The sequence below is a fragment of the Muntiacus reevesi genome, chromosome 5 (genome assembly GCF_963930625.1).
Source record: "Muntiacus reevesi chromosome 5, mMunRee1.1, whole genome shotgun sequence".
Classification (NCBI taxonomy): Eukaryota; Metazoa; Chordata; class Mammalia; order Artiodactyla; family Cervidae; genus Muntiacus; species Muntiacus reevesi.
Genome location: NC_089253.1, coordinates 93465108 through 93478733, shown reverse-complemented (window position 1 = coordinate 93478733; position 13626 = coordinate 93465108). Strand labels below are relative to the sequence as shown.

At 42.4% G+C, this 13626-nt stretch overlaps 1 protein-coding gene across 1 annotated transcript in view; it reads right to left on the bottom strand.

The window, feature by feature from the left end:
* Positions 1-13626, bottom strand: part of NPHP4 (nephrocystin 4) — a 137749-nt gene that overhangs the window by 72701 nt on the left and 51422 nt on the right. Inside the window, exon 10 of the mRNA XM_065936860.1 lies at positions 10083-10265. Within this exon, the coding sequence (XP_065792932.1) occupies positions 10083-10265 (183 nt within the window). The remainder of the gene's footprint in view (positions 1-10082; positions 10266-13626) is intronic.

Genomic DNA, 13626 nt, shown 5'->3' with positions numbered 1-13626 from the left:
TGGACGGAGGAGCCTGATAGGCTACAGTCCGTGGGGTCTCGAAGAGTCGGACATGACTGAGCGACTTCACTCACTTATACTGTTGGATTCAATTTACTAATATTTTGTTGAGCATTTTGCATCTGAGTTCATGAGGAAAATGCATCTATGATTTTCTTTTCTTAAATTGTCTTTTTCTGGTTTTGACATCAGGATAATGAAGGCCTTGTTACATAAATTTGGAATTGTTCCCACCTATCCTATTTTCAAGAAGAGAATCTATACAATTGGTGTTTTTCCTTTAAATGTTTAGTACAATTTATAGTGAATGAAAGTGAAAGCCGCTCAGTAGTATCCAACTCTTTGCGACCCCATGGACTATGGCCTGCCAGGCTCCTCTGTCCAGGGAATTCTCCAAGCAAGAATACTGGAGTGGGTTGCAGTTCCCTTTTCCAGATCTTCACAACCCAGCGATTGAACCCAGGTCTCCCACATTTCAGGGAGATTCTTTACCATCTGAGCCACCAGGGAAGCCCTCTATATTACATATCATAGTGAACAGGCCAGGATATTTCTTTATCAAAAAAAATTTAATGATGAATTCATTGTCTATAAAGTTATAGGACTACTCAAGTTACGTACTTCATCTTGGGTAAGTATTGATGGTTTGCTGTTTAAGACAAACTGGTTCATTTCATCTAAATTTTCAAATTTATAGTATTTCCCCTAACATCCTTCTCATACCTGTGTGGTCTGTAGTGGTTATTCTTTCTTCCATTCCTATTATTAGTCATTTGTGTTCTCTCTTTACTTTTTCAGTCTTGTTAGAGGCTTGTCAAAGAACCAGTTTTTTATTTCACTGGCTTTCTCTAGTTTTTCCTCTATTGTTTTTCTGTTTTCAGTTATATTGGTTTCTGCACTTATATTTATTATTGATTTTTCTTTTACTTGTCTTAGGTTTATTTTCTGCTTCTTTTTCTACTTTCTAAAAGTGATGATTAGATTATTGATTTGAGACCTTTTTCTGTTCTATATAAGCACTTAATGCTATAAATTCCCTGTAAATATACTTGAGCTGCAACCTACAAATTTTGATATGTCATATTTTCACTTTTGTTCAGTTCAAAGTATCTTTTATATTTTCTTAAGACTTCCTCTCTGACTTATGGATTATTTAGAAATGCATTAATTTCCAAGTGTTTATAGTTGTTTATGCTATCATTTTTATTGGCTTCTAGTTTAATTCCATTGTGACCACAGAAAATACCTTGTGTAATTTAAATTCTTTTAAAATTACTAAAATTTGTTTTCTGATCCAGGCTATGGTCTTAGTTGGTAAATGTTCCATGTGCACTTGAAGAGAATATGAAGAGAATATATCCTGACATTGCTGGGTAGACAGTTCTATGAAGGTCATTTAGATCCAGATGCTTCATAATATTGTTCAGTTCTATATACTGGTGATTTTCTATCAGTGTGCTTATAGTTTAATCTAAGAGGAGTGCTGAAATCTCCAAATGCAACTGTGAATTTGTCTATTTCTTCTTTCCATTCTATTAGCTCTTTGCATTTTGAACCTCTGTGTTGGATACATACACTTTTAGGTTTATATGTCTTTGTGGTGAATTGACTCTTTTATCACAGGTGACATCCCCCTTAATTCCTGGAAATTTCCTTTGCTCTGAAGTCTACTTTGCCTGGTACTAATATAGCTACTCAAGTTTTCTTTTGATTCGTGTTTGCACACAGTGTTTTGCCATCCTTTTGCTTTTGAAGTGAGTTCTTGACAGACAGCACATAGTTGGACCTTGAGATTTTCATGTTACCTGAAAATTTCTGACTTGAATTTGGTGCGTGCAGACTATTTACACTTCATGTAATTATTGGTGGGTCTGGGTTCAGGACCGTCATTTTACTATGATTTGTTCCTTTTGTTTCTCATTCCTGTTTCCCTTTCCTGCCTTATTTTGAATTATTCCATTTTATCTATCTATTGGGTTTCTTACTATCTCTTGGTAGCTTATTTTTAGTGACTGCTCTAGGGTTTACAATGTAAATAATTTTTTCACAATCTACCCAAAAATCTATATTTTATTACTTCAAGTGGAATGTAGAAATTTTATCACCCTACAGGTCTCTTTATATTCCCCTTTATTTTATAGCTATCTTACCTATTATACCTACATACCTTAAAAACCCTAACAGACACAGTTATGATTTTTGCTTCAGCCACCAAACCCATTTTAAAGAACTCAAAAGAAGGAGAATAGTGTATTCTATTCATCATTTTTGTTGCTTTTTCTTCATTCCTGATGTACCAAGTTTCCATCTGGTATAACTTTTCTTCTGTCTAAAGAAATTCCTTTAGCAATTCTCTAAGAGCATCTCTACCTGCCAATGAATTCTCTCAGTTTTAGTTCATCTGAGGATGTCTTTATTTAACCTTCATTCCTGTAGGACAGTTGCTGGAATAGAATTCTGAGTTCTGGGGTCTTTCTGCTAGTGCTTTTAATATGTTGTTTCATTTCCTTCTGCCTCCATGGTTCCTGCAAAGAACCCACAATATTCAAACTATTCTCTATAAGTAATGCATCATTTTTCTACTGCTGTCTTCAAGACTTTTGTCTTTTTCACCAGCTTGATTGTGATATGTCCGAGTGTGGATTTCTTTGCATTTATCTCTGGGCTTTGGATCTCTTCGATCTGCAGGTTTAAGTCTTTTGCCAAATTTGAGGAGTTTTCAGTCATCATTCCTTCAGACATTTTTTTCTGTACTGTACTCTTTCTCTCCTACTGGGACTTTGATGACATGGGTGTTAGATAGCCTTTGTGGTCCTTCCCCACAGGTCCCTGAGGCTTCGTCCACTCTCCTCCAATCAACGTTCCATGGCTCAAGTTGAATAAATTCCACTGATTCATCTTCAAATTCATTGATCCTTCGGTCATATCCATTCTGCTATTGCGTCCACCTACCAAGTACTTTATTTTTACAATTTTATTTTTCAGTTCTAAAATTTCCATTTGCTTCTTCTTTATCTACCTCTTTGCTGAGACTTTCTATCTTTCCCTTTGTTTCAAAAGTGTTCACTCTTATTTATTGGATTATTTTTATAATGCCTGTTTTGAAGGCTTTGTCTGATAATTCCAACATTTGTGTCATCTCAGTATCACTGCCTGTTGAGTGTCTTTCCCCTGCAAGTTGAGGTTTTCTTGGTCCTTTGTTTGTCAATTAAGTATACACTGTGTCATGGACATTCTGGATATCACTTTAACAATTTTCTTTTCAATATCACATTATAAGAATCTCTTTTAAAGTTTATGAAAAATGTTGATATTTTTGTTGGGTCAGAAATCAACCCAGTTGGGTTCAAGCCCCAGTTTCCAAGCAACCTACTGTGGTCTCAGTATCAGTCACATTCTCAAAACCTGGGCAGGGCTCTTCAGTCCTCTCCTAGCCGTGACACTTGCAGGGGCAACTCCGTCCACAGTCCAGTTCTCAAAGTCTGCCATACGTTGTTAGGGTCAGATTCAGGCACATGAAGCTGAGGGTTAACTTCGCATTTCTTTCTTTTTTTTTTTAGCATTTCTTAAGCAACTTTACAGGGGACTTTCCAAGATCCTCCCTCTCCAGATCCCCCTTGTCGTTGTTGTTGTTGTTCAGTCACTAAGTCATGTTCAGCTCTTTGCAACCCCATGGACTGCAGCACACCAGGCTTCCCTGTCTCACTATCTCCCAGAGTCTGCTCAAATTCATGTCCAGTGAGTTGGTGGTGCTATCTAACCATCTCATCCTCTGCCATTCCCTTCTCCTTTCGCCCTCAATCTTTCCCAGCATCAGGGTCTTCTCCAATGAGTTGGCTCTTCACATCAGGTGGCCAAAGTATTAGAGCTTCAGTTTCAGCATCAGTCCTTCCAATGAATATTCAAGTTGATTTCCTTTAGGACTGACTGGTTTGATCTCTTTGCAGTCCAAGGGACTCCAGATCCCACTAATTCTTTTCAATTCTCAAGGGTTCCCCTTCCAATCCTCTGGTAAGACCCCACTGGGCTGCAAGCCTCTGGCAACGGTACCTGAATGCAAGGTCAAGCAGTGCAAGGAAGTGGGGAGAGGGCAGAGTGTGGTTGCTTTTTAAATGCAAGAGTGTATAAAAGAGTTTATGTTCTCATCTATCATTATTATAAGTCAGTGTACAATTTATTTGAGCATTCTTTGGCATTGCCTCTCTTTGAGACTGGAATGAAAACTGACCTTTTCCAGTCCTGTGGCTACTGCTGAGTTTTCCAAATTTGCTGGCATATTGAATGCAGCACTTTCACGGCATCATCTTTCAAGATTTGAAATAGCTCAACTGGAATTCCATCACCTCCATTAGCTTTGTTTATAGTGATGCTTTCTAAGGCCCACTTGACTTCACATTCCAGGATGTCTGGCTCTAGGCAAGTGATCACACCATCGTGATTATCTGGGTCATGAAGATCTTCGCTGTACAGTTCTTCTGTGTATTCTTGCCACCTCTTCTTAATATCTTCTGCTTCTGTTAGGTCCATACCATTTCTCTCCTTTATCAAATCCATCTTTGCATGAAATGTTCCCGTGGTATATCTAATTTTCTTGAAGAGATCTCTAGTCTTTCCCATTCTGTTGTTTTCCTCTATTTCTTTGCCCTGATTGCTGAGGAAGGCTTTCTTATCTCTCCTTGCTATTCTTTGGAACTCTGCATTCAAATGGAAATATCTTTCCTTTTCTCCTTTGCTTTTCGCTTCTCTTATTTTCACAGCTATTTGTAAAGCCTTCTCAGACAACCATTTTGCCTTTTTGCATTTCTTTTCCATGGGGATGGTCTTGATCCCTGTCTCCTGTACAATGTCACAAACCTCCGTCTGTAGTTCATCAGGCACTCTATCAGATCTAGTCCCTTAAATCTATTTCTCACTTCCACTGTATAGTCATAAGGAATTTTATTTAGGTCATACCTGAATGGTCTAGTGGTTTTTCCTACTTTCTTCAACTTAAGTCTGAATTTGGCAATAAGGAGTTCATGATCTGAGCCACAGTCAGCTCCTAGTCTTGCTTTTGCTGACTGTATAAAGCTTCTCCATCTTTGGCTGCAAAGAATATAATCAGTCTGATTTCGGTGTCAACCATCTGGTAATGTCCATGTGTAGAGTCTTCTCTTGTGTTGTCGGAAGAGGGTGTTTGCTATGACCAGTGCATTCTCTTGGCAAAACTCTATTGTCCTGCTTCATTCTGTACTCCAAGGCCAAATTTGCCTGTTACTCCAGGTGTTTCTTGACTTCCTACTTTTGCATTCCAGTCCCCTATAATGAAAAGGACCTTTTTTGGGTGTTAGTTCTAAAAGGTCTTGTACGTCTTCATAGAACCATTCAACTTCAGCTTCTTCAGCGTTACTGGTTGGGCATAGGCTTGGATTACCATGATATTGAATGGTTTGCCTTGGAAATGAACAGAGATCATTCTGTCGCTTTTGAGATTGCATCCAAGTATTGCATTTCAGACTCTTTTATGACCATGATGGCTACTCCATTTCTTCTAAGGGATTCCTGCCCACAGTAGTAGACATAATTGTCATCTGAGTTAAATTCACCCATTCCAGTCCATTTTAGTTCGCTGATTCCTAGAATGTCGACATTCTACACGTCGCACAATTACATTCATCTCACATGCTAGTAAAGTAATGCTCAAAATTCTCCAAGCCATGCTTCAGCAATACATGAACCATGAACTTCCAGATGTTCAAGCTGGTTTTTGAAAAGGCAGAGGAATCAGAGATCAAATTGCCAACATCCGCTGGATCACTGAAAAAGCAAGAGAGTTCCAGAAAAACATCTATTTCTGCTTTATAGACTATGTCAAAGCTTTTGACTGTGTGGATCACAATAAACTGTGGAAAATTCTGAAAGAGATGGGAATACCAGACCACCTGACCTGCCTCTTGAGAAACCTATATGCAGGTCAGGAAGCAACAGTTAGAACTGGCCATGGAACAACAGACTGGTTCCAAATAGGAAAAGGAGTATGTCAAGGCTGTATATTGTCACCCTGTTTATGTAACTTATATGCAGAGTACATCATGAGAAATGCTGGGCTGGAAGAAGCACAAGCTGGAATCAAGATTGCCGGGAGAAATATCAATAACCTCAGATAACCCCACCCTTATGGCAGAAAGTGAAGAAAAACTAAAGAGCCTCTTGACGAAAGTGAAAGAGGAGAGTGAAAAAGTTGGCTTAAAGCTCAACATTCAGAAAACTAAGATCATGGCATCTGGTCTCATCACTTCATGGCAAATCGATGGGAAAACAGTGGAAACAGTGGCAGATTTTATTTTTTTGGTCTCCAAAATCACTGCAGATGGTGACTGCAGCCCTAAAATTAAAAGATGCTTACTCCTTGGAAGGAAAGTTATGACCAACATAGACAGCATATTAAAAAGCAGAGACATCGCTTTGTCAACAAAGGTCTGTCTAGTCAAGGCTATGGTTTTTCCCGTGGTCATGTATGGATGTGAGAGTTGGACTATAAAGAAATCTGAGCGCCGAAAAATTGATGCTTTTGAACTGTGGTGTTGGAGAAGACTCTTGAGAGTCCCTTGGACTGCAAGGAGATCCAACCAGTCCATCCTAAAGGAAATCAGTCCTGGATGTTCATTGGAAGAACTGATGCTAAAGCTGAAACTTCAATCCTTTGGCCACTTCATGTGAAGAGTTGACTCACTGGAGAAGACCCTGATGCTGAGAGGGATTGGGTGCAGGAGGAGAAGGGGATGACAGAGGATGAGGTGGCTGGATGGCATCACCGACTTGATGGATATAAGTTTGAGTAAACTCTAGGAGTTGGTGATGGACAGGGAGGCCTGGCATGCTGCGATTCATGGGTTCGCAAAGAGTCGGACACAACTGAGCAACTGAACTGAACTGAACTGATACAGTTTCTAAAACTGATAAACTAAGAAGTAGCAGTAGACACATATTATTTAGAAAATAAGGTATATACCATATGTCACAGCTAAGAGTTGAAACTGGCTACCTCTGGAGATATTAACTTTTTTAAAGACAATTATTTGTTTGAGGGAAGAATACAGGAGCTGTTTAAGAAGGAAAACATAAACATAATACACTACTTACCTTCACAGTAAATAACACTGAAATAATCTTAATAACATAAACCTCAAAATTTACTTAGTAAAAAAATTATGGGATGTTTATAATATGTATCTTTTTTCTTTTGATTAATATCTGTCAGTCCTGGAACTATAAGTTCCATGGGATTAGAGAGTTTTCCTAGAGTAGATATAGGTGCTCGGTAAAAATTCACTGAGTGAATGAATAAGATAAAGAACTGACTGGTGTCCAGGCAGAGACCAGGCTTACCTAGGCGTCCACCCTTCTGAAGTGGTAATGCACTACTACATGAGATGAGAAACAGGAAGACGCAAAACAGCGTCTTTAGAAAGCAGGAGAATGAATAGAGTTTGTGATCAGTGGCAGTTTATTATTTTAGTCAATAATATCTGTTTACAGTAGTGGTCCTCAACCGGGGGTAATTCTGCCCACAGAAGAACACATTCAGCCACGTCTATGAACATCTGGGCTCTGGTAACTGAGGTGGGGTGCACTACTGCCTCTAGTGGGTGGAGGCCAGCAATGCAGTTCAACATCCCCCAGGGCAGTGCTTGGGACAGACCCACAGCAAAGAACAGTCTGGCCCCAAATGCTGACAGTGCTGAGTGGAGAAACCCTGATTAGAAGTGATATTCCTCATGGAAGATGACAGTATTTGATACATTTGTGACCTTGAGATGGTCCAACCTTCACAACACTATGTTCCAATATAGTTTACACACTTAAAAAGCAAAGGAAATGTAGTGGACATGAGAAGGCAAAAATTAAACAGAATAAGGATTTATTTACATAGGTACATACACAGCAAGACAGAATGAGAATATGGCAGTAGCTTCAGGATTTCTAATGGCAAGTTTATAACAACGGCTGAAACCAGACCATGTGGGAATGCAGCGAAATGTAGTCCTGTAATGAGGGACATTCCTTATAATAAGAGAAGCTGCATGATCAGCTGCTCGCTGATTCAGGTCCCCAAGGCATAATCCACATCATAAATAATAGCACTGAATATGATGCTTGTCACTGGAGTCAGCACACAAATGACATACTGAAATAACAGGTATGGTCCTTTTACCCAAGAAAAATGAGCCAATTGAGTCCTAGAAGGCTCCCATTTGATCTGCTGAGACAGGACAGGCGTATCTCAGTAATGTCAGCAGAAGAATAAAACACACACCCAGGCAGAAACCCTGCCACAACCCATTAGTGTCAGAAGGACCCAGACGTCAGCCAGAGCAGGGATGTCAAACAGCATCTGTGTCCCGGGGTCCCTGCTCCCCACCCTGTAGGACTGCCAACAGGCCAGGGGAGCCCATGGGGTGAGACCCACACACAAACATGCTTCCACTGGCCCTGCCCCACTTCTGTTTGCTTTCTACAGTGGGGATCAGAGAAAGCTTCATTTCAAAATGGATTTATATAAGTTCTGCTGTGGTCCCTCCTCTCTGGACACAGCTAGAGAAAGTCGAGGCCGAGTAAGGATAAGTGATGAGCCACAAAGACCAGCCAGGGGGATGCCAACTGCCCAGCTCCCACTCCAGCCTTGTGCACACAAGCTGCAGCCCCCAGTGTATACACATTTCAAGAGGGCTTTTTTATAAGGGAACCCTCCTCTACGGCTGGTGGGAATGAAAGCTGATGGAGCCACTATGGAAAACAGTACAGAGGTGCCTCAGAAAGCTAAAAATAGAATTATTACATAATCCAGCAATTCCACTCCTGGGCAAACATATGGAAAAAACTGCAATTCAAAAAGATACATGTATCCCTACGTTCATAGCAGCACCATTCACAATAGCCAGGACATGGAAACAACCTAAATGTCCAACCACAGAAGTGTGGATAAAGACGATGTGGTACATATACACAGTGGAATACTACTCAGCCTTGAAAAGGAATGAAATAACACCATTTGCTACAACACGGATGCAACTAGAGATTATCATACTAACTGAAGTAAGACAGAAAGAGTAAGACAAATACCATATGATATCACTTATATGTGGAATCTAAACTATGACACAAATGAACTTATCTATGAAACAGAATCACAAACATAGAGAACAGACTTGTGATTGGTGGGGGTTGGGGGAGGGAAGGATTGGGGGTTTAGGGTTAGCAGATGCAAACTGATACATATAAAATGGATAAACAACAAGGTCCTACTGAATAGCACAGGGAACTATATTCAATATTCTGTGATAAACCATAGTGGAAAAGAATGTGCAAAAGAATGTAGATATATATGTAACCAAGTCACTTCGTTGTATGGCAGTAATTAACACAACACTGTAATTAAACTGTATTTCAATTAAAAATAATGTTTTTTAAAAAGAGGGCATTTTAAAAAGCACAGAAGTGCATCTCGTGACTCTGTGTAAAAATAAGAGGCACAGGCCACCTTGAGAAATGGATACATAAGCAGGGACATAAGACCCCAGAAAACACCACCTTCAGGGAGGTCAAAACTGATTATAATTCAGCAGTCACACTTATATTTTTTCTTTTTTTTAAATTTTTTTCTTTATCCAGTCATCATTTTTTAGTCATTATTTTTTTAAATTTGTTTTTAATCAAAGAATAACTGCTTTACAATACTGTGTTGGTTTCTGCCATACATCAACATGAATCAGCTACAGGTATACCTACATCCCCTATCTCTTGAACCCCTCCTCCCACCTCCCATCCCATCCCACCCCTCCAGGTTGTCACAGAGCACCGGGTTTGAGCTCCCTGTATCCTACAGCAAATTCCCACTGGCTATCTATTTTACACATGGTAATGTGTGTTTCTGATTATGACTCAGCAATCACACTTAGTTTTTAAGGGCAAATCTGTGACCTGAAAAAATACTGCTCATGAAACATCAACAAACGTTATTTGTCAGCTCTGGTGTTGAAAATGCATGAACTTGCTAGAAGCATGTAGAAAGCAATCACACTTATGGGGTCTCTAACATTTACCTCTTCGGAGCTCATGCTGGCTCGGGGAACCTTATAGACCAGACAGTGCGAAGGGTTGGATTGGATGCCACCCTGGAGAGGTAACATCACCCGCCCGGAGACGGCTTCCAGCGAGGGGTTCCAGACAGCCCAGCGAACCATGTGCATACATGCCAGACTGGACAAGGAGGTGAGTGAAGCAGCCTGGAACGGAAACAAAGCACATGGGTCACAGGTTGTCGCCAAGCCCACGTGGGTGGGGGAATCAACAGTGCTTTCCCGGGACAATCTCGTCACAGGGCAGCAGAGCAAGGCACGGGGTCATCACGAAAGAAGGCCCACCACAGAGGAGGATGTGGCACCACGTCGGTGGCTCAGAAGGGGCAGGAAGCCAGCCTCTGATTCTGAGACCCTCCCCACCCCCACCCCAGTCTAACCAGGACCCTCCTGAAGACCAACACTGCCTTTATGATTTCTCCTCTTCCATAGGATCTTTATGCAGGTTTCCTTTTCTTCCTTTTTTTTTTTTGGAATATAGTTTCTTTACAATGTCGAGTTAGTTTCTGCTATACAACAAAGGGAATCAGCTACATGTATACATACATCCCTTCCCCCTAGAGCCTCCCTCCCCTCTCCCCATCCCACACCTGCAGGTCATCACAGAGCTCACACTGAGCTGAGCGTCCTGTGCTTTACAAGTTCGCACTAGCTGTAGATTTTACACATGGGAGTGTACATATGTCAATGCTACTCTCCCAGTTTGTCCCACCCTCTCCTTCCCCCAAACTGTGTCCACATGTCCATTCTCTAGTCTGCATCTCTATTTCTGCTTTGCAAATAGGTTCATCTGTACCCTTTTTCTAGATTCCACATATATGCATTAATATTCGATATTTGCTTTTCTTTCTGACTTACTGCACCCTGTATGACAGACTCTGGGTCCATCCATGTCTCTACAAATGACCTAATTTCGTTCCTTTTACCAACTGAGTAATATTCCATTATATACATGTACCACATCTTCTGCAGGTTTTCAAACACTCTGCACTTTAACATCCACCCAGATCCATGAATAAAACACCAGGAGTGGAACTTTGTGTTAGTAATGAGACACTTCATAAAATAATGAAGAATATACATTCACATTCAATTTAGGGTTTTAGCACACATTTTCTCCAGCAAAGTTTCAGCTCCTCATTGTATGTTCTATATACGTAGCTTATATGTAACTTATGTGTTAACTAGGAAATTACCCAGGCCAAATGTTTCATACTGCACCTTCTTTCACTGCCTCTACCACTGGCCCGATGAAAGGGAGGACGCTAGGACTCCCCTTCTCATAATTAGCCTCCTCCTTTAGACAAAGCCATTTTCACAAATATGGTTTCAAGGCTTGAGTCAGTGGTATTTTAAAGAAACCACTTTCATCTATTATTCAAAAGGAAACAAGAATAAAATGGAACTCGGAGTGGGTCCTGATCAGGTCCTGACATTCCTGCTCGGCTGGGCAATGAGACTCATGATCTACCCCCTTAAGGCAGCTCCAGAGACACTGGCTCATTCCCTGGCAGAAGACACACCATCACCCCCAGGAAGGCCATTTCCCAACCAGAGGCACCGGGCACACAACAACAGCAGGTGAGACGGGAGCCCGGGAACAGCGCTTTCCACCCCAAGAGCCCAGTGGCATCAACTGAAGTCAGACTGACAGCCCAGAATCAGGGCAGCAGCCACACCTACCTCCACCCCAGATTCCCAGCCTCCCTGGGGATGTGGGGGAGGAGCCACTGCAGCAGGTGTGAAATGGAACACGGTCGTGAGAAGGCTGAGGCCTGGGACCTGGGACCTGAGACCCTTAGCTGCAGTGGTTGCACCTGGACACACCTCTCCTCCAGCAACAAAATACAAAGAAACTGTAGGGACTAAAAAATAGCTTCAAGCATGCACAGTTGGGGCAAATTATGAACAAGATACAAGAAGACCAAAAACCCAACTGCCACTTGCAAAAAGCCAGGAGCAAAAACAGAGCACTACTCACGCCCCTTGGACACAACACCACCAAGGGGCGAGCAAACCACCTAAACCACTCCAGCCTGACCCCTAGACCTGCTCGACCCTCACCCCATAGAAGGAACCAGCTCACCCGGTCCTTGGGGAACAAGCAAGAGAAGTTGTTGCTTGTTCTCACGCCCCTGCAACCAACCAGAATCCCAATAAAGCTTTGCCTGGATTTCTTGTCTGGCCTCTGATCATTTTCTATTGATCGGGAAAGGTCAAGAACCCTGATCAGTACCAAACTCAGCATCTTCCTTCCCGATGTTCTCCACACCCCGGGGCACTAGGACAGCAAAGGACTGGATGGTTCCTCACCAACAGCCCTCCATCCCTCCTGACCACCAACCACGTGAGCTAACCCAGCAGCCCTCCAACTCAGGCCGTGGTCACAAGGAAGCAGACAACCCGCAAGGAGGCGGTCTCAGACTCTCAGGAGTGGAAGCCAAGGCTTGTCTGCAATGGTGCAGAGCAGGGTCCCCAAGGAAAGGCGATGCCAATGGGAATCCTTTGACCTGAGTTGTGTCTGGGACCACGGAGACCAGGAAGGCTCCAGCAGAGTGCCCCGGGCTCCCCACAGGCCCTGCTTGATTGGCTGGACACGAGAGCCGTGAGTCACTGTCACAGCCAGGACTTGAGTGCACTCAGGTTGAAGGCAGGTGTCACATACACACACAAGGACTCTGGCTGGAATCCAACACAGATGAATTGATGGTCAACTGGGTGAGACCTCAGCAGGGGGTGTGTGCACACAATATGGAACAGGAAGCGCTGGGACTTCCCTGGTGGTTCAGAGGTTTGAGCTCCACACTTCCACTGCCGGGGGGTGTGGGTTCAATCCTTAGTGAGAGAACTAAGCAGGGGGGCGGAGAGAACAGGAAGTTCAAGTTTCATCCAAGTCGGTCTTTAAAGACTGCTCCAGATGATGGCCCATCACATCACATCCTTTGTATCCACGTGGGGAACATCCAGAATCAGTGTCTGGTTGTGAATTAACCTCTCTCTCCTGAGGTCCCCTCGTAAATGGACCTCAAATCACCCGCTTCAGCCTCTTCTGATCCTTTACTGGAGCCAAACCCATTTCAGACCACGGGTGAGGATACCGCCGTGTTCTGCACAGTCACAGGGCTGAGCAAGGGTCTGGGTCAATTCAATGAGCAAAAACCCACATCCTGGAAATACAAGCCAAGAACCAATCAAGTAAGAATCCTAAGCGTGAGTGTCTGCCGCACCTCCAGTGTCAAATACGTACTTCTGGTGTCTGTCAAATATACAGAAGACACCTGCCCTTCCCATCCCTCAGCTGGGTGACAATAAAACAGCCCTGAGCAACCACAGTGTTATCAGCAGAAAGCTGCTAAAAAATATCACTGTTTTTTAAAAAATAAATGATAGGGGCTTCCCTGGTGGTCTAGTGGCTAAGATGCCATGCTACCAATGCAGGGGGGCCCAGGTTTGATCGTTGGTCAGGGAATTAGATCCCACCTGCCACAACTAAAGTCCTGCAGGCTGC